This window comes from Budorcas taxicolor, chromosome 19 (assembly GCF_023091745.1).
Source record: "Budorcas taxicolor isolate Tak-1 chromosome 19, Takin1.1, whole genome shotgun sequence".
In the NCBI taxonomy this organism is placed as follows: domain Eukaryota; kingdom Metazoa; phylum Chordata; class Mammalia; order Artiodactyla; family Bovidae; genus Budorcas; species Budorcas taxicolor.
In genome coordinates, this window is record NC_068928.1 from 40,933,603 (window position 1) to 40,957,097 (window position 23,495).

General features: G+C 39.1%; 4 protein-coding genes across 4 annotated transcripts; all 4 read right to left on the reverse strand.

Moving 5' to 3' along the window:
- Window positions 1-6,297: 6,297 nt before the first annotated feature.
- LOC128064716 (keratin, high-sulfur matrix protein, B2D) lies at window positions 6,298-6,846 on the reverse strand. Its single transcript, XM_052657623.1, has one exon. The coding sequence runs from the start codon at window positions 6,844-6,846 to the stop codon at window positions 6,298-6,300; it is 549 nt and encodes a 182-aa protein (XP_052513583.1).
- A 2,361-nt stretch (window positions 6,847-9,207) lies between these two features.
- LOC128064718 (keratin, high-sulfur matrix protein, B2A) lies at window positions 9,208-9,681 on the reverse strand. The gene has a single exon (XM_052657625.1). The coding sequence runs from the start codon at window positions 9,679-9,681 to the stop codon at window positions 9,208-9,210; it is 474 nt and encodes a 157-aa protein (XP_052513585.1).
- A 4,496-nt stretch (window positions 9,682-14,177) lies between these two features.
- LOC128064717 (keratin, high-sulfur matrix protein, B2D-like) lies at window positions 14,178-14,711 on the reverse strand. Its single transcript, XM_052657624.1, has one exon. The coding sequence runs from the start codon at window positions 14,709-14,711 to the stop codon at window positions 14,178-14,180; it is 534 nt and encodes a 177-aa protein (XP_052513584.1).
- A 6,992-nt stretch (window positions 14,712-21,703) lies between these two features.
- Window positions 21,704-22,162, reverse strand: LOC128064720 (keratin, high-sulfur matrix protein, B2C). Its single transcript, XM_052657626.1, has one exon. It carries the CDS (start codon window positions 22,160-22,162, stop codon window positions 21,704-21,706), a length of 459 nt encoding a protein of 152 aa, XP_052513586.1.
- Window positions 22,163-23,495: the final 1,333 nt, after the last annotated feature.

Consider the following 23,495-nt stretch of genomic DNA (forward strand, 5'->3'; position numbering starts at 1 on the left):
AGGAATCATTTAAAGTATAAAGAGTCAGGGTGAAGCGGAAGTAGGAGCACCAGCAATATGTGTCTCTTTCATCAACAAAGGGAAGCTTTCTCAGAAGCTCACATCTGGCTCATGTTTGGATTTCATAGACCATTCCTCCATCTTTTTATTTCTGTAGTTTTATTTTTTTTAACCCACAAGCTTGTATTTTGGGCTTCCCAGGTGGCTCAGTGGTGAAGACTCTGCCTGACAATGCAGGAGACGCAGGAGACTTGAGTTTGATCCATGGGTCAGCAGGACCCCCTGAAGCAGGAAACGGCAAGCCGCTCCAGGTTTTCTCGCTTGGAGAATGCTATGGACAGAAGAGCCTGGTGGGCTACAGTCCGTGGGGTCACAAAGAGTCAGATATGACGTAGTGACTGAGCTGGCATGCAAACTTATACTTCAGTGTTGGACCTCAGGCATCTGCAGGGCAAAGTAGGCAGGACACTTTGACAGCTGTTTATCACCTCTATAGTTTTGTCTTTTTCAGAATGTCATTTAGCTGGAATCACATAGTATATAACTTTTTCAAATTGGCTACTCTCATTTAGCAATTTGAATTTAGGATTCTTCCATGTCGTTTTGTGGCTTGATAAGTCGTTTTTTAAAATAAAGAAGTAGTATTTTATTGTATTCATATAAGACAATTTGTTTATCCATTTGTGTCTTGAAGAACATTTGACTGCTTATAATTTTTGGAAATTACAAAAAAACCTGATATAAATGTTTATGTGCTAGCTCCATCATGTGCTTAAGTTTTTAGCTTACTGAGTAAATATTCAGGAGAGAAATTACTTGATGGTATGTCAAGGATACAGTATTTATCTTTTTCTCTTTGATTCATTTCACTAAAGCTTAATATTCTCTGGGTCCAGCCACTGCAAATTTGCTGCAAATTCTCTGGGTCCATCCACTGCAAATTTGCCATTTGCTGCAAATGGCAGAATTTCATTCTTTTTTTCTGGCTGAGTAATATTCCTATATAAATATGTGTGTATATATACATGTATACACACACACACACACACATATGGGCTTCCCTGGGGGCTCAGACAGTAAAGAATCCACCTGCAATGCAGGAGACCTAGGTTAGATCCCTAGGTTAGTGAGATCCCCTGGTGAAGGGAATGGCTACCCACTCCAGTATTCTTGCCTGGAAAATCCCATCAACAGAGGAACCTGGTGGGTTACAGTCCATGGGGTTGCAAAAAGTCAGACACAACTGAGTGACTAAGCATGTGCACGCGTGTGCATGCACACACACACATACACCCATCTTCTTTATCCATTCATGTGTTGATGGACACTTGGGTTATTTCCATTTCTTGGCTAATATAAATAGTGCTTCTATGAACATTGGGGTACATATATCTTTTCAAATTAGTGTTCTCAGTCTTTCCAGCTATATACCTAGGAGTGAAATTGCTGGATTGTATGATAGTTCTAGTTTTAGATATTTGAGGAAACTCCATGCTATTTTTCATAGTGGCTGCACCAATTTACATTCCTACTAACACTGTACAAGGGTCCCCTCTTTTCCATATCCTTACCAACATTTGTAATTGGTAGATTTTTTGATGACAGTCATTCTAATAGGTGTGAGTGATCATTGTTGATTTGACTTTTATTTCTCTAATAGTTAGCTGTATTAATCATGTTTTCTGTGCTTGTTGGCAATCTGTATGTTTTCTTTGGAAAAATGTCCATTCAAGTCTTCTGCCATATTTTGTTTGGGTTGCTTGTTTTTTTTTTTTTTTTTTTTTGATATTGAGTTGTATATCTCTATAGTCACTCTTGGTAAAAACTCTCATCAAAAAAATTTTCCACAGAGGGAACATATCTCAATATAGTAAAGGCCATTTATGACAAAGCCACACCTAACATCATACTCAACAGTGAAATGTTGTATATATTTCCTCTAAATTCAGAAACAAAGATGCCTGCTCGCAACATTTTCTATTTAACATAGTACTGGAAGTCCTAGCCACAGCAATCAGATGAGAAAAAGAAACAAAAGGCATCCAAATTGGAAGAGAAGAAGTAAAGCTGTCACTATTTGCAGATGACATGATACCTGATACAGAAGACCCGAAAGTCTCCACCAATTAAGTAATAAAACTAATGAATGAATTCAATAAAGTTGCAGAACAAAGATTAATACACAGAAATCTGTTGTTATTCTATATGCCAATAATAATCTATCAGAAAGAGAAAGTAAAAAAGAAACCGATTTAAACTGATACAGGTATAATGTTATCCTTATCGAAATACTGATGACACTTTTCATAGAACTAGAACAAATAATCCTAAAATTTATATGGAACCACAAAAGACCCAGAATTGCCAAGGCAATCTTGAGAAAAAAGAACAAATCTGAAAGTGTCACTCTTCCTGACTTCAGACAATACTACAAAGCTATAGGAATCAAAATAGCATGGCTATGGCACCAAAAAACAGATACATAGATCAAAGAAACAAAATAGAGAGCCCAGAAAATAAGCTTATGAACCTAATGATCAATTAATCTATCACAAAGGAGGCAAAAATATGCAGTGGAGAAATACTGTCTCTTCAATAAGTGGTGCTGGTAAAACTGGACAGGTTGGGTGGACATTTTATATCATATCATGTAGAATATCATGTATTTTTTTCAGATTTTATTTTATTATTATTATTATTTTTTTTTTTTACTTTACAATATTGTATTGGTTTTGCCATACATCAACATGAATCTGCCATGGGTGTACATGTGTTCCCCATGCTGAACCCCCCTCCCACCTCCTTCCCTGTACCATCCCTCTGGGTCATCCCAGTGCACCAGTCCCAAGCATCCTGTATCCTGCACTGAACCTAGACTGGCGATTTGTTTCTTATATGATATTATACATGTTTCAATGCCATTCTCCCAAATCATCCCACCCTCTCCCTCTCCCACAGAGTCCAAAAGACTGTTCTATACATCTGTGTCTCTTTTGCTGTCTCACATACAGGGTTATCATTACCATCTTTCTAAATTCCGTATATATGCATTAGTATACTGTATTGGTGTTTTTCTTTCTGGCTTACTTCACTCTGTATAATAGGCTCCAGTATCATCCACTTCATTAGCGCTGATTCAAATGTATTCTTTTTAATGGCTGAGTAATATTCCATGGTGTATATGTACCACAGCTTTCGTATCCATTCGTCTGCTGATGGACATCTAGGTTGTTTCCATGTCCTGGCTATTATAAACAGTGCTGCAATGAACATTGGGGTACACGTGTCTCTTTCAATTCTGGTTTCTTCAGTGTGTATGCCCAGTAGTGCGATTGCTGGGTCATAAGGCAGTTCTAATTCCAGTTTTTTAAGGAATCTCCACACTGTTCTCCATAGTGGCTCTACTAGTTTGCATTCCCACCAACAGTGTAGGAGGGTTCCCTTTTCTCCACACCCTCTCCAGCATTTATTGCTTGTAGACTTTTGGATCGCAGCCATTCTGACTGGCATGAAAATGTACCTCACTGTGGTTTTGATTTGCATTTCTCTGATAATGAGTGATGTTGAGCATCTTTTCATGTGTTTGTTAGCCATCTGTATGTCTTCTTTGGAGAAATGTCTATTTAGTTCTTTGGCCCATTTTTTGATTGGGTCATTTATTTTTCTGGAATTGTGCTGCAGGAGTTGCTTCTATATTTTTGAGATTAGTTCTTTGTCAGTTGCTTCATTTGCTATTATTTTCTCCCATTCTGAAGGCTGTCTTTTCACCTTGCTTATATTTTCCTTTGTTGTGCAGAAGCTTTTAATTTTAATTAGGTCCCATTTGTTTATTTTTGCTTTTATTTCCAATATTCTGGGAGGTGGGTCATAGAGGATCCTGCTGTGATGTATGTCGGAGAGTGTTTTCCTATGATCTCCTCTAGGAGTTATATAGTTTCTGGTCTTACGTTTAGATCTTTAATACATTTTGAGTTTATCTTTGTGCATGGTGTTAGAAAGTGTTCTAGTTTCATTCTTTTACAAGTGGTTGACCAGTTTTCCCAGCACCACTAGTTGAAAAGATTGTCTTTAATCCATTGTATATTCTTGCCTCCTTTGTTGAAGATAAGGTGTCCATAGGTGTGTGGACTTATCTCTGAGCTTTCTATTTTGTTCCATTGGTCTATATTTCTGTCTTTGTGCCAGTACCATACTGTCTTGATGACTGTGGCTTTTTACATATCACATAAAAGAATGATATGAGAACATTTGCTCACACTGTATACAAAAATAAACTCAAAATCACCTAAACGTAAGACCAGAAACTTTAAAATTTCTAGAAGAGAATATTGGCAGAACACTCTTTGACATAAGCCATAGTAATATTTTTTTAGATCTGTGTCCTACGGCAAAAGAAATAAAATCAAATATAAACTAATAAATAACTTAAATTTAAAAGATTCTGCACAACAAAGGAAAACATTGACAAAATGAAAAGACGAGCTACCAAATGGAAAAAAAATATTTGCTAGTGATACGACTGACAAGGTGTTTAACTCTTTTCCTTACATTTAGAATGACTTTCAAGGTCCACTTCAAAGATCACCTCTTTGTGAAGCCTTCTCTGATGCTTCTCCCAGGATAGTCCCTTCTTGTTTCAAAGTGATCACTTCCATTTTGAAATCCTGTTGCTGGTCCTTCTGTTTTATCTGAAGTCTATATAACCAAGATGTTACTTTCCACAGTAATGCCTATCAAATCAACCTCTACAATTTCTGAGAGTTCCTGAGGCATTACTTTCTTGTGGTCCCACTTTTCTGTCTGGCTCCTGGGCTGAACTCCATCTTTCCTTGAATCAATCCAGACAGGAAACTGACTTCCTTCACTGGTTTTCATAGGAAAGATGATCTATACACGAGAATTTTGTTAGTTTGGTGATTTAATGGGAAAGGACAAAAAAGAAAGTAATGTTCATAACTTCCTGAACTAGATCTCTCCTCTCTTTTTTCTTCACTCCCTTTATGGAGTAAAAAAGTTCCTTTCTTTGTTTCATGTGTAATTTATTTTACATTCTTCTCTGGGCGTTTGGGGTTGCTAACACACTTCTTCCCATGTGGATGTACCTGTTGAAAGGTCACTGTCCAGGTTTGATGCATGATACAGGGTGCTTGGGGCTGGTGCACTGGAGTGACCCAGAGGGATGGGATGGGGAGGGAGGTGCGAGGGAGGTTCAGGATGGGGAACAGAGGTAAACCCATGGCTGATTCATGTCAATGTATGGCAAAAGCCACTACAATATTGTAAAGTAATTAGCTTCCAAAAAAATAAAATAAATAGATACAGCCAGGTTTGAAAAAAAAAAAAGAGAAAGAAAGTTGACTGTCAAGGCATACTGGCCACAAAAGCGTCTGCCCCTGAGACAGAGAGAGTTTCTTCTATCAGCTGCTAAGGGAATACAATTTATCTTGCCATAGTGTATGTAACTACTTTCACATATACTTTTTCTTGTTGGATAGTAAAGTCCTCAAGGATAAGAACCAATTTTTCATCTTTCTAAGATCAGTTCTTGCTTTAGAAGTGGTAGTCAATAAATTTTTACTGGAAAAATGACTAAATTATTACACTGTATATGACTTCAGTCCCTTTCAGAAAGAAACAAATGTATTTCTTTAAAATAGGCATCTTTTAATCAGAAGAAATTAACCCATTTTATGTGTAAGTGGACACAAAGCCCGTGATTTCTTTGCCCCATATGTAACATTTATTAAAAAATTACAGAAGACACTGAATCACAGATATAATTGAAATAGCCAACAGGCAAAGAGGAGGATGGAATCAGATGCTGAAATATGGAAAAGTCTAGTCTCCTTCTTAGAAGCTGAACATTGGGTGAAGAGCTTCTATTCTCATTGGTGACATCTGAAGATGTCACTTATCTATACTCTGGTGCCTTTGATGTTGCAAAAATTTGGGGACAAACAGAAGCTAAAAATAGATCATAAAGCAGGAGAAATAGGCTTGTGGGCAGTTCAAAAGGATAAATTCCACAATATGTCAGCAATATTCAACCTTGCATGAAAATCAGAAATAGTATAGCCAAAGCAATTTGATGATGAGCAGGTGGTACGCAGCATCTGCCGTGGAAAGTCCAGATATTCATTGTAGAATGAAATTAGATAGAACTCATATACTCGGTAGCGCCCATAACAAAAACCCAAATGGGAGACTAAGAACTTGTTAGCTGTCCATGGGTGGTTGAGGCGATAAATTGTTCAGAGATACTGTGTCCTGGGCAATTTTAAATGAGCAACCTTGCTTTCAGCAGGTGGGCTCACAGCAGGTGGGCTCACAGATGGGCTCAATGCAGATGGGCTGGCAGCAGCAGGCTGGGCGGCAGCAGGACTGTCCACAGTAGGATGGGCGGCAGCAGGAGGCCTGGGCATAGTACAGCTGGCAGCAGGACGGGGGTGTGCAGCTCACCACACAGCAGGGAGGCAGGCTGGTGCCCTCCACGCGGCAGTCAGGGCGGCACCACCTGGTGCGGCTGCTCACAGCTCCGCTGCTACCCACCTGGCCATAGTCAATGCTGCCACCAGTGCCACAGCTGGTCTCACAGCCACTGGTCTGGAGGCAGGTTGGCTGGCAGCAGCTGGTCTGGATGGAGATCGGTTGGCAGCAGCTGGTTTGGATGGAAGTTGGCTGGCAGCAGCTGGTCTGGAGGCAGGTTGGCTGGCAGCAGCTGGTCTGAATGGAGGTTGGCTGGCAGCAGCTGGTCTGGCAGCAGGTTGGCTGGCAAAAGTTGGAACCACAGGTCCCACCAGTGGAGCAAGTGGGAAATCCACAGAAGCTGGTGGAGCAACAGGCCATGGTGTCAGGAGTTGGGCTGAGAATTGCAATGCTTGGAGGATTTTGGGTGGTGACTTCTGTGTCAGGCCTTTTATATATCTGCGCTAGCTGCTATTTATAAAATTCTTGGCATATCTTCCTTGTTTTTGTATAAATTTGTTTTTCAGTGGTCCTCTGATTGGCTTACATTGAAATACCTATGATACATTATGAGCAGCAGTTTAGAAATTACTTCGTTTTATAGTTTCATTTGGACTCCTCATATTGGTCCTTTACTCTTTGGAATAGGTTTGTGGTTTTCCATGTTCAAAGAGCCCTCCCATTTTTGTCCATGTCAACACCCTCATTTTGTAGAGGTAGTTATTCCACGTGATTCTCTGTCCAGGTCTCTAAGGCTAAGAGTAATTGTGCTGTTTTTAGCTATTTGTTTTTCCCTCTTGAATATATAGACTGAATTCTCTTGAATTTAGAACATCAAGACATCCACTGAATTGAAAGGTACCTTTGGTCACACATAATTAAAAGCTTCCAACTCATTTATTCCAACATCAAATAAATCACCATCATTTTTCCTTTTATTTCAACCAATTTGAAATGTGTAAATATTACTTGTATTCCAGGCCAGAAATATTTCCTTGTGAACCAAATGATATAATATATAGAAAGATAACCACCACAGTGCTTCGCTTCTGGTAGATCCTTAATAAATGTTTATTGAATCTGATTTTCAATGGGTGGAGTAAAAGGCATGATTCATGAGTGTCTATACCACTTATAAATGATTAAATAGAACTTTTAAGCTGTAGTGCCTCTCATGAAGCAGTCCTTATTATTGTCAAAAGGGAACAGGAAAAGCTGACATCTTTTTGTATTTAATAGTTGAACTAAGTCTTAAGAAAAAGCATCGATAAGCTCTGACATTTTGAAGGGTGCACTGTATCTACTTTATTCTTCTCTGAAATAAGTAATCTTGTGTGTGACCTATCACTGCCACCAACTGAACGATAGAGGTGAGTGCCGGGAGCTTGTAATTGTCTCAAAAATATTGTTCTCAATGTGTTCTACGTTTTCTCCTATTGTGTTTTGTATGTTGTGCTCACATACTTAAGAACTGAAAAAATTAAATTTTAAGAGGTATTTTTTGTTCCAGATGTGTGTGCATTTATTGAGAACATTTTTCAGATTGGGTTGCAAAGTATAAAATACATAGTTGTTTCAGATTTCTAATGAATGTGTCTGACACATCCATTAGAATGGTGATGGTAGAACTCACTGGCTATCTCTGCAGCTATTTGTTCTATTCTCATTGAGATCATAGATACACCATAAAAATACAGTTAATGGCAGTTAGTGTTGGGTTTGAAACTTAGAGAGCAATTTGGGAATCAGTGGGAAGAATATAATAGGCTAAGGTATAGGAACTGAACATAAATGGTCTTGGAAAATAGATAGTATCTGATAGTATCTGGTTGATATTTTGAAATCTATTTAATAGGTAATACAATTTCTTTAGATATGGGGCCTGCATGAAGGAGAACATCTAGTCTATTAAGCAGAAGGAGATTAAAATACGATAGGATTTCATCTGTAGCTTTGATCAATCTGAAAATGTTAGGTAAAAAGAGCCTGGTGGCTCAGAGGGTAAAGAGTCTGCCTGCAGTGTGGGAGACCTGGATTTGATCTCTGGATTGGCAAGATCCCCTGGAGAAGGAAATGGCAACCCACTCCAGTATTCTTGCCTGGAGAATCCCCATGGATAGAGGACTCTGGTGGGCTACAGTCCATAGGGTTGCAAAGAGTTGGACACGACTGAATGACTTCACTTTCTTTCTTTTCACAACAGATTAGATCAGGTAAGTATTTGAACAACTACAAAGATTATTTAATGCATGGAGCACTTTGCTAAGCAATAGATTAAAGTATAATGTAATTTGTATTTAATCTCTCTGGCTTAGACTTTATGTTCATGCCTTAGCATTACTGTCAAATTCACTCTTGAAGGTAGAAGGAAGAAAATAACTCAGTTTGCTTTGCAAGTTTAAATATTTTATTTGAAATTAACAGAGGATATTGAAGGAGAAAGCAGGTCTGAAAATATATGGGAACAAGAGAGAGGAAAGAGATCAGAGATGTCACTGAAATGAAGAGCTACTCAAGTCTGGTACTCTGCTCAAGCAAGGCAGGAAATCCAGACACCGTGGTTGAGGCCTGTTTTCAGTGTGCTATTTCAGAACATTCAAAAGTGTCCTAAGACTTTCATTTCTGAGCAGCTTAGAAACTTCATGATACTTAGCATCCAAGAAAAATTGAACGGTTCTTCAGAGATCAGCGCAGGTTTGTTTTGCTTCCCCCTTCATTCTTAAGTAATCAGCAGCCTTGCTTTCAGCAGGTGGGCTCACAGATGGGCTCAATGCAGATGGGCTGGCAGCAGCAGGCTGGGCGGCAGCAGGACTGTCCACAGTAGGATGGGCGGCAGCAGGAGGCCTGGGCATAGTACAGCTGGCAGCAGGACGGGGGTGTGCAGCTCACCACACAGCAGGGAGGCAGGCTGGTGCCCTCCACGCGGCAGTCAGGGCGGCACCACCTGGTGCGGCTGCTCACAGCTCCGCTGCTACCCACCTGGCCATAGTCAATGCTGCCACCAGTGCCACAGCCGGTCTCACAGCCACTGGTCTGGAGGCAGGTTGGCTGGCAGCAGCTGGTCTGGATGGAGATCGGTTGGCAGCAGCTGGTCTGGATGGAGGTTGGCTGGCAGCAGCTGGTCTGGCAGCAGGTCGGCTGGCAGGGACTGGAGCCACAGGTTCCACCAGTGGAACAGATGGGAAATCCACAGAAGCTAGTGGAACAGCAGGCCATGGTATCAGGAGTTGGGTTGAGAGGAGGGTTGTTAAGAGAAGTTTTTGAGTTTTGGCTACACCTTCTACATCTGTCCTTTTATATATCCTGTAGAGCTATGTTATTTCCCTAACATTTAGCATTTTTCCTGGATATTATTGAAATTCAGTCTCTGATTGGCTAATATTTGAGTTGTTAAGAAGGTTATAAATAGCATTTTGAATAGCCTGCTTTTGTTATTGTTCAATTAAATCTCATTATGTTTCTTCTTCGCCCTTTGGGTCAAACCAAGACTCATCATGGAAGTTGTGTGATAGATTAGACTTTGGCTAACCATTGCCCTGGCTTGCTTTGTCATAAATGTCCTTTGATAGCCTTTAGGCAGAGTTTGTCTAAACTGAACATTCCCTTCCTAAGTGGTCATTCAATTAAGGATCATGATTTTGTAAACAATTTGTCTAGACTTGGAATGTCTATTAGTGTCACCAGAACATGAACTATCACCTGAGTCATCAACATCAAAAGAAGTATGCCTTTCTATGCTCCATTTGTGTAAGCTACAGGATCCTCAGCACTCTAACTAGTATTTTTGTTATTAATGTACACATTCTCAACCGAAACCCTTAGTGACTTTTCCTGTAGATTGTTTTCTGACTTTGCTAATTTAAAAATAATAAGACAGCAATGAATACACATTTTAATAAGTCAAACAGTATGCAGACATATAAAGAAAAATTAATGTTATTTTCCCTTTTCCCAAAACATACACATCCCTCCCAAAACTAGTACTTCAGAGATAATCAATATTAACAGTTTTAGGGCATGTTCTGTCACATTTCTCCCTGCTTTTGCAAACATAAACCAGAGTATACACATATACATCATTTAACTTAGTAAAGTTGGAATCTCTTATACCTGTTTATGCAATGCAAGAGACCTGCTTTTGATCCCTGGGCTGGGAGGATACCCACTCCAGTAATCTTGCCTGGAGAACTCCAAGGACAGAGGAGCCTGGCAGGCTACAGTCCATGGGGTTGCAAAGATTTGACATGACTCAATGACTAACACACTATACCTATTTATTATTAAAAATTTTTAATAAAATATATACAACATAAAATTTACCATCTTAACAAATTTTAGTAGTTCACTCTACTAGTGTTAAGCATGTTCACACTGTTGTGCAATCAATCTCCAGAACTCTTATCTTACAAAACTGAAACTCTGTATCCATTAAATACCACTTCCCCATTCTCCCCTCCCCAAACTCTTGGCAATCATTATCCTACTCTTTGTCTTGATGAATTCAACCACTCTTTGTACCTCATTTACGTTGGATCATACAGTATTTGTCCTTTTGTGGCTGGGTTATTTCACTAAGCATAATGTCCTCAAGATTGATCCACCTTGAAGAGTATGACAGAATTTCCTTCTTTTTTAAGGCTGAATAAGATTCCTTTATGTGCATATCCCACAATTTGTTTATCCATTCACCCATCAATGACACTTGGGCTGCTTCCATCTTTTAATTATTATAATTAATCATGCAGGAACATGAGTGTACAAATATCTCTTCAAGAACATGCTCTCAATTTTTTGGGGTGTATACTTAGGAGTACAATTGCTAGATCAGATGGTAATTCTATCTTTGATTTTTTGAGTAACGGTCATATTGCTTCCCATAGTGGGTATATCATTTACATTCCCACCAGCAGGGCACAAGGGTTCCAATTTTTCCATGTCCTTGCCAATACTTTTTGAGTGTTTTAAGAATAGCTGTTCAAATGGATGTGAGGTGGTATGTCATTGTGGTTTTGGTTTGCATTTTCCTAATTATCAATAACACTGAGCATCTTTTCATGTGGTCTTCTCTTTTGCCATTTGTATATCTTCTTTGGAGTTTTGTGGATTCATGTCCTTTGCCCAAATTTTGTTGTTGTTGTTTTAGAGTTGGTGTTCCTTTTGTTGAGTTGTAGGGATTCTTTCTATATTCTGGAATCTATGATTTGCAAATATCTTCTCCCATTCTGCAGATTGCCCTTTCATTTTGTTAATTGTTATTGTTGTTCAGTCACTGAAGTTGTGTCTGACTCTGTGTGTCCTTTGATGCAGAGAAGTTTTTAATTTTGATGTAGTTCAGTTTATTTTTAACTTTTGTTGCTGGTTCTTTTGGTGTCATATGCAAGAAATCATCAAATCCAGTATCATGAAGCTTTCGCTGTATGTTTTCTTTAGATAATTTTATAGTTTTAACTCTTATTTAAGTCTTTGACCCATTTTGAGTTAATTTTTGTAGAAGTTTTAAGATAAAGGTCCAACTTCATTCTTTTGCATGTTGATATCCAGTTTTCCCAACACCATTTGTGGAAAAGATTGTCCTTTCCTACTAAATGTTCTTGGCACTTCTCCTGCAAATCTCTTGACAATATAGATGACGGTTATTTCTGGGCTCTCTGTTCTGTTTCATGTTTGTCTCTATGCCTGCTTTTGTGTCAGTACCATGCTGTTTTGACTACTCTAGCTTTGTAGTGTAGTATGAAATCAGGGAGTAAGATGCCTCCAGCTTTGTTCTTCTTTCTCAAGATTGCTTTGGCTATTCAGGGCCTTTTGTGGTTCCACACAAATTTTAGGATAGTTTGTTCTATCTCTGAGGAAAATGCCATTGATGTTCTAATAAGGATTGCCTTGATCTATAGATTCCTTTGGGTAGTATGGACATTTAAGCAATATTAATTCTTCTAGCCACAAGCATGGACTACCTTTAATTTATTTGTATCTTCTTTAGTTCCTTTCATTCACGTCTTACACTTTTCAGTGTACAGACCTTCCACATCCTGGATAAGTTTATTCATAAGTATTTTATTCTCTTTAATGCTATTGTTAATTTGATTGTTTCTTGAATTTTTCTTTCTGACAGAATGTTGTTAGTATATAGAAGTGCAAGAAACTTTATGTATTGATTTCATATCCAAAAACTTAACTAAATTTGTAACATTTTTTGGTAGAATCTAAGATTTTCTGTTTATAATATCACATCATTTGCAAATAGAGACAATTGTAAATCTTATGACTTTTATTTCTTTTTCTTGCCTAATTGCTCTGGCTATGCCTTCTATGATTAAATAGAATAAGTGAAAGTGGACATCCTTCTGTTGTCCCTGATCTAGAAGAAAGGTTTCAGTTTTTCACTGTTGAGGATGATATTCATGTGGGATTCTCATGTATGGCTTTTGTTGTGCTGAGGCAGTTTCCTTCTAGTTCTAGTTTGTTGAGTGTTTTTTTTTTTTTTTAATTACAAAAGGTTATTGAATTACCTCAAATACTTTTTCTGCATCTATTGTGATAACCAAAGTTTCCCTCACTTAATTCTGTTAATATGATGTATTACATTGATTGATTTTCATATATTAAACCATATTTGTATCCTAGGACAAAATCGCATTGGGTCATGGTGTATAGTCTTTTTAAATGTGCTGTTGAAACCTGCTTGATAATATTTCACTGATATTTCTTGTGTCAGTATTCATCAGGGATATTGGTCTGTAACTTTCCTTTCTTGTATTTTCTTTGTTTGGCTTTGGTATTAGAGTAATGCTGGTCTAGCAGAATGAATTTAGAAGAGTTTCTTTATCTTCAAGTTTTTGGAAGAATCTTAGGAGGACTAGTGCTTAATTTTTCCTTAAATGTTTTACAGAATTCACTAGTGAAAACTTCTGGTACCAGAATTTTCTTTGTTGAGAAACTTTATTACTGATTTCATCTCCTTATTAATTATACATCTGTTCAGATTTTCTGTTTATTCATGATTCAGTTTCAGTATGTTGTGTATTTCTAGAAATTTATCCATTTCATCTTGATTGTGGGTATTATTCATTTAAGCAGCATGTAATATTCCAGAGTATGATCAAACAACACTTTATTCAATCACCCCCCTATTGATAAACCCTCAGTTTTTTTTAGTTTGTGTTTTTTATGGGGATTAACCTCTCCTGGATTTGATCATATTTCCTAACATGGTATAAGAAGAATAGCATGGAATATCATAGTCAGATTAGAATCTTTTGTGCAACACTCAATGAAGAAAAAGAGATAAGTTTGCTGTATCAAATGTATATATTTTATTAGATCTTTGTATATTATTCCCTTTTCATAAGAAGTGCAATTTGCAAAATGGTGGAGTTTAGGAGGTGAATGTATCTGAGAAGGAGAGATGGTTCTTCCTCAGCCTTGGCAGCAATGAGCTGTGAAGAGGAGGCTTGCTGAAAGTCAATCCTGACTCAAACTGGTTTTCCCATTTATTGGGTCGTATTAGCATTTTGGTCAGCTTAGAGGAGAAATCAACATCTTTTTAGTATTGAATGGAATCAGACAAGTCTATGCAGCCCAAATATTTGGTAACCCTTCATAAAATTTTGATTAAAGTTCAAGAACTTGTTAATGGTTCAAGGATGGTGGAAGAGATAATTACTTCATGGACTGAAGTTGAACTTTCAAGTTGAAAATCAGCAACCTTGCTTTCAGCAGGTGGGCTCACAGATGGGCTCAATGCAGATGGGCTGGCAGCAGCAGGCTGGGCGGCAGCAGGACTGTCCACAGTAGGATGGGCGGCAGCAGGAGGCCTGGGCATAGTACAGCTGGCAGCAGGACGGGGATGTGCAGCTCACCACACAGCAGGGAGGCAGGCTGGTGCCCTCCACGCGGCAGTCAGGGCGGCACCACCTGGTGCGGCTGCTCACAGCTCTGCTGCTACCCACCTGGCCATAGTCAATGCTGCCACCAGTGCCACAGCCGGTCTCACAGCCACTGGTCTGGAGGCAGGTTGGCTGGCAGCAGCTGGTCTGGATGGAGATCGGTTGGCAGCAGCTGGTTTGGATGGAAGTTGGCTGGCAGCAGCTGGTCTGGAGGCAGGTTGGCTGGCAGCAGCTGGTCTGAATGGAGGTTGGCTGGCAGCAGCTGGTCTGGCAGCAGGTTGGCTGGCAAAAGTTGGAACCACAGGTCCCACCAGTGGAGCAAGTGGGAAATCCACAGAAGCTGGTGGAGCAACAGGCCATGGTGTCAGGGGTTAGGTTGAGAGGAGGGTTGTTAAGAGAAGTTTTTGAGCTTTGATGGACACTTCCGCAGTGGGCCTTTTATAAGCCTCGACTGGCTGCTATTTGCATAATTCTTAATGTCCCTTCCTTGTTTGCTTTAAAACAACTTGTCTCTGAATGGTAATTGGCCTGTCCCTGAGTTATTTGTTTTTCTCTGAAAGCTTTGAAAGTTAATTTTATTTGGTCTTCAATTAGCATTTTTCACTATGGTCAAATAGTCATTAGCATTCACTGAATACATAACCCCTAATTCCACATATTTGTTAAAATATGCTCATCGCCCAAAGAATAATTGAGTGATGCTTCACCTTTAAAGGGAGTGTCAGTGTTACTCAGTGTTGAATCTTATAATTGAGCTCTCGAGTCTCATATGACAGTTTAACTCCCAGCCAAGTGGCCTCCAATGTTGACTGCTGCGCATTCTCTGCTTTTCTCATCTTCACCTTGACAGTGAAGTTGGTCAGAAAGAAAAAGACTCTGTCTTTAGGACTAGGAAATGTGGATGATTTACCACTGATAATATTTTTGGAGCACTTATTATATGCCCAAGAGGTTCTGAAGCTGTGCATGTATCGGTTCATTTATTCTTCATAGCAATTCTATAGGGGAGGTACCATTGCTATTCCCATCATCCATGTGATAATACCGAGTCACAGATTAAGTAATTTGTCCAAGTTCACACTAAGAAGTGCCTAATCTGCAATTTGAATCCACACCATGGGCTTCCAGACTAAACTAACTTTTAAAAATATTTTGCCCGTACCATGCTGCAAGTGGGATCTTAGTTCTCCAACCAGGGATCAAACCTACTCTTCCTGTAATGGAAGCACAGTCTTAACCAGTGGGCTTCCAGGAAAGTCCCCACACTAAGCTCTTTTTACCACTATAGTCAATTTGTTCTTTCCTAGCTAAGCCATTGTCCTAGGGAAAATCAAAGAGTGAGTGACAAGATGTTACAATTTGACCACTTTCTTAGGCATTTTTTAGGGTGAAGGGAAGAAAGATAAACCATAGGGTAAGTAGTAATGCTCTTCAGTAGGGACATTTCTGGAGATTTTATTTTATTTTTTAACTATACAAAAGCACACTTCAAGGAAATAGCAAGTGCTAAAAAGTTAACTTACTTGATTTGTGACTTTAATCTTTGATTTTAGGATTTTCTATAGATTTCAATGTTCTTAACTGCATAAAATCACACTCTTTAAAATTTTGTTAAAAAATTTAAATTTTGTATCAGAGTATAGTTGACTTACAATGTTGTATTGGTTTCAGGTGCACAGCAAAGTGATTCAACATATATATATATACATAAAGATTCTTTTCCCATTTAGGTTATTATTGAGTATTGAGCAGAGTTCCCCGTGTTATACAGTAGGTCCTTGGTTTTTTTATTTTTATTTATTTAATTGGAGGCTAATTACTTTACAATATTGTATTGGTTTTACCATACATCAACATGAATCCCAAGGAAACCAGAACTGAAGGTTTTTTTAAATAAACTTTTTATGTTGTATTAGAGTATAGCCATTTAACAATGGTGTGATAGTTTCAGATGGACAGCAAAGGGACTCAACCATACATATACATGTATCCATTCTCCCACAAACTCCGTCCCATCCAGGCTTCTACAGAACACTGAGCGGTTCTCTGTGCTATATATATACAGCAGGTCCTTGTTGATTATTTTGTAGTGTGTATATATGTGTGTGTATATATGTTAATCCCAAACCCCTAATTTATACATCTCCCCCACCTTTCCCCTTTGGTAACCATAAGAAAAACCACACTCAATACATTAATCCTGGAGTATGTAGCATACTATAATGCATTAGAGCTTCAGTGTGTAGTTTATTTCAGATGTTAGAGAGTAATCTAGTTAGCTATAAAGTTTGTGTAACTGTACAGTTTGAATGAGGCAACTGATAAGGTGAAGAAAAGGGTTTTGTTTAGGGACAGTGAAAGGTAATCTGGACTTATGAGGCTTAAACCAGAACAATAAATGCTTGTTGTGCCTCTCCAGGTATGACAGCTTTGAGTTTATGCCTTAACTCTTCCTTAGTCTGAATTAAGTATTTTCAAATCCCACATTGAATTTGGTATATTTCTTTGTGACTATTTTGCTTTTTCTTCTTAAGCAAATCTATATAACATAGATTCTTTGATTAGCTATTTTTTTCACCTTGGATGTTTGTAATATGCTAATTGTAATAATTGTCATTATTATGATCTCACCAGCTATTTAATTCATAGTGAAACTCAGCAGAATCTTTGATACTAAAAGTATTTTTCTCCCCTTGCAAAAAGTTTAGATGTTTGAAGAGCTGAAATGCAGAGCACTGGAGACAGTAGAATTGCATATCAGCCTTCCATTTCTATACTTTTCTACTGTGGCACTATTCGCAACAACTCTCTCAGTGCAAAATTTAGCTCAATTTTCGTGTTTCTGTCTTTAGTTACACTTATAGAATTAAGAGTAAGATGTATTAGTGTTTTCTAGAGAAACAGAAGTGGTTACATAGATATAAATATGTAGAAAGGGATTTATTAGGCAATTTTGGAAGCTGAGAAGTCTTATGATCCGCTGTCTACAAGCTGAAGACCCAGGAAAGTCAGTATTATAATTTCAGTTCAGACTTGAAGGCCTGAGAACCAGGGGAGTCAATGGTGTAAGTTCCAGTTCAAGTCCAAAGCCTGCAGAGTCAGGGCCCCATGCCCGAGGGCTGGGGAAGACGTATATGTGCAAGCAAGAGAGAGCACCCTTCTTGTTCTATTCAGGCCTTCAATGAACAGAACAGTGCCTACTGATATTGGTGATAGGCAATCTTTACTCAATCCATCAATTCAAACGCCAATCTCTTCAGAAATACCCACCACAGATATACCCAGAAATGTTTACCAGCTATTTAGGGATTCCTTAGCTGTCAAAGTTGCTACATAAGGTTAACCATTGCAAGATATGACACTTAAATTTGAGAATTCTACTGTTCTGCTACAGAATGAAAACTAATCTGACCATTTCTTCACCCTCTCTAAATAAATCAAGAAAATAAAGTTTAATCAGAATCTTTCTTCCTACCACTTAAACTCATGTCTTCCTGATTAGTTTCCATAGAAATAGAATAAGAAGTTGTAATGATTTGTGATACTTCCCTGCGTAAATTTTCTATCCTGGGTACCCCTATCTGTAGTCTTCTTTGGGGAAAAAAATTGCCAGGTCCTTTATCATTAACACTTTTTTATTGCTGTGCTTATTCTCTTTGGTTCTGATTACTTCACTGAAGCTATGGGGCCCAGACAATACCAGAATCATAAGTGTGTGTTTGTTATGCATAAAATGTATTTGTCTGTTATGCTCCAATGTTGGCCTTTGTTCACAGATATTAAAGTTTTGAGTTATTATTCGTTAAGATGTTAGGGTTCCAGTTTTCTAGTTAAAGTGTAAGGGGTTCTTTCCAATTTCTTAAACTCTATTTTACTGGTTTTTAAATTCAGTTGCGTCTACCTTTCTTAGATTCCTCAGACATAAGACATGGTTGAAGTACCAACCAAATGAACTGTCAGTCCTACCTGGGATTCTGTGTTTCTAGGCTCCCATTCCAGTGACCAACACTAGATAGCACATAAACTTCAAGGACTTCATCTCATCCCCAACTTGTGGCTCAGACAGTAAAGAATCTGCCTGCAATGTGGTAGACCTGGGTTCGACCCCTGTGTTGGGAAGACTCCCTGGAGAAGGGAATGCCTACCCAAGCCAGTATTCTTACCTGGAGAACTCCATGGACAGAGGAGCATGATGGGCTATAGTCCATGATGTCGCAAAGAGTAGGACAAGACCGAGTGACTAACGCACACAAACAAGACCCTTCTCGTCTCTCCTCAGTGCCAACGAGCTCTTTCTTGTGCTTTGAAACTGAGGTCCTTCTAAATGAAAGGTGATTCTATCATGTATACTATCATGCAAGAATTGAATCGCCAGTCTATGTCTGACGCAGGATACCGCATGCTTGGGGCTGGTGCATGGGGATGACCCACAGAGATGTTATGGGGAGGGCGGTGGGAGGGGGGTTCATGTTTGGGAACACATGTAAGAATTAAAGATTTTAAAATTAAAAAAAAATAAAAATAAAAATAAATGAAAGGTGAATCCAACCTAAATCTTACCAACCTGATGGGAGACAAGAGAGTGGTATTTGAGTGGGTAGAGTGATGACCACATTTTGGAGCCACTGTGTTTGAGTGTGTAGGTTGTGTCCCGATGAGGGGCTTTGCCTACTCAGAGGAAGTAGATTCTTTCTTTACACAGAGCTATGTCTCAACAAAATGTATATTCCTCATTGTGTCTACCTCAAGGTGGTGCCTTTTTCTAATTCTTGAAATTTGCACTAATGGAGACCCCATCTCTTTGATTAATTGAAGTGAAATTCACATAATAGACAATGAACTGTTTTAAAGTGTACAACGGAGTGGTATTTAGTGCATTCATTGTATTGTGTAACCACCACACCTCCCTCCAGTTTCAAAACTTCTTCATCCCCCAGAAGAACATCTAATAACCCTTAGGTAAACATTCCTAATGTTTGGTGCTGGGGAAGACTCTTGAGAGTCCCTTGGACTACAAGGATATCAAACAAGTCAATCCTAAAGGAAATCAACCCTGAATATTCATTGGAAGGACAGATGCTGAAGCTGAAGCTCCAATACTTTGGCCATGTGATGCAAAGAGCTGACTCATTAGAAAAGACCCTGATGCTGGGAAAGATTGAGGGCAAGAGGAGAAGGGGCAACAGAGGATGAAATATTGGATGGCATCACTGACTCAATGGATGTGAGTCTGAACAAACTCAGGAAGATAGTGAAGGACAGAGAAGCCTGGCCTGCTTCAGTTTATGGGTCACAAAGAGTCAGACATGAGTTAGTGACTGAACAACAAGTCATTCCCATTCTCCTCTACCTCCAGCGATTGACTCACCACTTTGATTTTATGACCAAAGATTTCATCCTTTAGCACAGAAGTTCCACTAAGTGTCTTTTATTTCATCTTTGCTTCATTCTGGAACACTCCTTGGAGGTTAGCATGAGGATGGTGGATACCAACTTTGTGTTCATATAAACCCAGCCCTGCAATGGACATTTATTTTCTGCTTCACAATACAGGAGGGAATTGTGTAGATATTACAAAATACATCAGTTATAATTCCCTTTCCTCACTTTCCAAAGAATATTTTGAGGAGTACTAGACTTAACTGCTAACAGGATATTCAGAGTCAGTCAGTTCAGTCTCCCAGTTGTGTCCAACTCCTTTTGACCCCATGGATGGCAGCACTCCAGGCTTTCCTGTCCATCACCAACTCCTGGAGCTTGCCTAAACTCATATCTATCAAGTCAGTGATTTCATCCAACCATTTCATTCTCTGTTAGCCCCTTCTTCTCCTGCCTTCAATCTTTCCCTGCATCAGGGTCTTTTCCAGTGAGTCAGTTCTTCGCATCAGGGGGCCAAAGTGTTGGAGCTTCAGCTTCAATAGTTGGTAATAAATGACTCAAGGATTCTATGGGAACCATTGAGTGATGGTTATAGAGATTCCTTCATTATAGGGCATCTCAGTCCTTTTAATTTTCTCAGGTGCTGTATATACCTTCCATATGTTGATAACACATGTAACACTATTTGACCATTGAATATTCTTTCCCCTTTGGGCATGTGAAGGGACTAATTATCAATGTGTCATGTATTTAGGAAATGATCTAATATCCTATGCCTGTAAGGGACATTGCAAGAAATAAAATTCAATTACATCATTCTCCAGGTTAGAAACAGGGCCCCAGGCAAGCAAAGGGGCTTGTTCAAGAGCGCACGGATTGTGGGTTACAAAGTGGGGACTAGAGTTCAGGACGCCTTACACCTTATGATGTGCTGTGCTGTGCTGCGCTGAGTTACTCTGTCCTGTCCAACTCTTTGCAACCCCATGGACTGTAGCCCACCAGGCCCCTCTGTCCATGGGGATTCTCCAGACAAGAATACTGGAGTGGTTGCCATGCCCTCCTCCAGGGGATCTTCCCAACCCAGGGATCGAACCCAGGTCTTTCACAATGCAGGCAGATTTTTTATCATTGGAGCCACCAGGGAAGCTTAATAATACTGGATAGGATAACCTGTCCCTTCTCCAGGGGATCTTCCTGACCCAGGAATCAGACCCAGGGGTCTTCTGCATTGCAAGCAGATTCTTTACCAGCTGAGCTTCCAGGGAAGCCCACACCTTATGCTAATAACTGTCTTTCCAATTATGTATTACTTTTATATCCTTGATGGTTTAAAGAATTGTCCACAGAATCATATATGAATGAACTGAATATTTTTGGTGACACCTCAAGAAGCCAAATGACATAAAACTGGTATTCTGGGACACCTAACCCATTAATTTGCATACTTGAGGACTTCAGGGAATAGTGTCTAAATACTGATGTATTCTTTTAATCATATATTTTGACTGTAGATAGACAAGGAAAACCACCTTTTAAAGGCCACTGCTAAAAGCACCATAATAAAGAAAAACCGCAGTGCTACGCTACATTTATTGACATTTTGAGAAATCCCAGTACCCCAGTATCAATAACAGATACCAAAGAAAAGAAAGCTCCAACAATGACTTCATCACTGAAGAATGAAAAATTTTATTAAACCCAAAAGCCAATGAGTTGTTGAAACATTTCAGAAGATATTTATAGTAAAGTATTACAGATTTCTTTTCACACTGTAAGACTTCTGTTGATATCCAGATCTATGAAATATTTTTGGTTTTTTATTATAAATCAATTTTCCATGTTAGGGAAATTATGTAGCCTTCTGACATGAGGTGGTAAGCTGGGTTATGGGTACTAGTCCTTAGAAGTTTGTTGGGACTGTACATTGGCTAATTTTGAAGTGCCATTGTCTTAGAATTTCCATCAGTAGGTTTTTAACAGATGGGTTGGGAGCAGGTGGGCTCACAGATGGGCTCAATGCAGGTGGGCTGGCAGCAGCAGGCTGGGCGGCAGCAGGACTGTCCACAGTAGGATGGGCGGCAGCAGGAGGCCTGGGCATAGTACAGCTGGCAGCAGGACGGGGATGTGCAGCTCACCACACAGCAGGGAGGCAGGCTGGTGCCCTCTACGCGGCAGTCAGGGCGGCACCACCTGGTGCGGCTGCTCACAGCTCCACTGCTACCCACCTGGCCATAGCCAATGCTGCCACCAATGCCACAGCCGGTCTCACAGCCACTGGTCTGGAGGCAGGTTGGCTGGCAGCAGCTGGTCTGTATGGAAGTTGGCTGGCAGCAGCTGGTCTGACTGCAGGTTGATCGGCAGCAGCTGGAGCCACAGGTCCCAGCAGTGGAACAGATGGGAAATCCACAGAAGCTAGTGGAACAGCAGGCCATGGTGTCAGGGGTTAGGCTGAGAGCTGGGATGCTTGGAGAAGTTTCTGAGTTTGGTCTGCTTGTTCCACCCAGGCCTTTTATAGAATTTTGCCACTTCCTGTTTTTGTGAGGACAGCATTTTTATCTTATTACTCTTTTAAACAATCTTTTCCACAGTAATAGGCCCCTCTGATAGATGAAATAATGAGTTATTTTAAATATATCTCCAAATTGGGTTTTCCTTATTACTCAGCTAATACTCACCAAATGTGTTTGTCTTTGGTAAAAATACTGATGTTTTGTTTTCAAATAATGCTGTAATTTCTCAAGTCTCAGCCTTTGTTTTATGCTTATGATTACATCACAGTCACTCATAAGACAATGTGACTATGGGATCATATTTTCCAAACCTTCAGTCTCCAGAATAAAATTATTAACCATTGATTGTCCTGTGTCTAAGCCTTCCTACTTTTTTAAGTAATTGAAATTATAGTTTCTACAAGCAGCCAGATAGAAACTGATAAACTTCACATTCATAGGAATTCATAGATCTTTCCAGAAATTGGATCTCTCCACTTTCTATGATCTCTCTTGAACTTCACACATTCAGACTTGATGAAATACTTATCACTGAGGAGAGTATGAAATCTCCATCCCAATTTACTGTATTTTGTTGTTAACATTAATAACACAAATTTAAAAGAAGGACTAAAATTCATACCAAGTAATTAGGAAAAAAAGTCACAAAAATTTTATGTGTAATTGACATTTCTCTCTGAAGGATAAGAATCACTTCTCTATGGATAATCTGAACAGTATTTATTTCTCAAAGGTGGGATTCATTTTCAATTTATGTCATTTTTTATGTAACTACAACTTGTTTCCTATGAAAGGATGATATTAGACCAAAGAGCATGACAATTGAGTTTAGGAAAGAGAACCAATAAAAGAACAAGCAGAAGCTAGGAAACACTTTTTTTGGATCACAGTCTTATGAGGCAGATTAGAGTTGGACACTACTCAGCGACTGAACACAACGAAGGGAATGAATGATCAAATGTCATTCAGCAGATAAAGTGCAAAGAGATTAAGATAAATTTCAGCAAAATAAAGGTCAAAACAATTCTTGGTGGTTTCCAAAATTTGCGATTTTCCATTAGAAATTTGGAGTTATACAGGAGGAAATGAAAAGAGTGGTGGTCAAAAGCATACGTTTTTGCTAATTGTGGTAAGTTTGTTCTTGCCATCCAACCCTGAATAGAAGCACATAGTTAGCTTTTATGAGGTGGAGGTTTGGTTTGTAAAGCGATAGAATTCCAGTAAAGAGTGATTCATGGCAGTGTCAATAAAGATG

Excerpts from the sequence above, each read along its gene's own strand:
- LOC128064720 (XM_052657626.1), bottom strand. The coding sequence starts at position 22,162 with ATGGCCTGCTGTTCCACTAGCTTCTGTGGATTTCCCATCTGTTCCACT.
- LOC128064718 (XM_052657625.1), bottom strand. The coding sequence starts at position 9,681 with ATGGCCTGCTGTTCCACTAGCTTCTGTGGATTTCCCATCTGTTCCACT.
- LOC128064716 (XM_052657623.1), bottom strand. The coding sequence starts at position 6,846 with ATGGCCTGTTGCTCCACCAGCTTCTGTGGATTTCCCACTTGCTCCACT.
- LOC128064717 (XM_052657624.1), bottom strand. The coding sequence starts at position 14,711 with ATGGCCTGTTGCTCCACCAGCTTCTGTGGATTTCCCACTTGCTCCACT.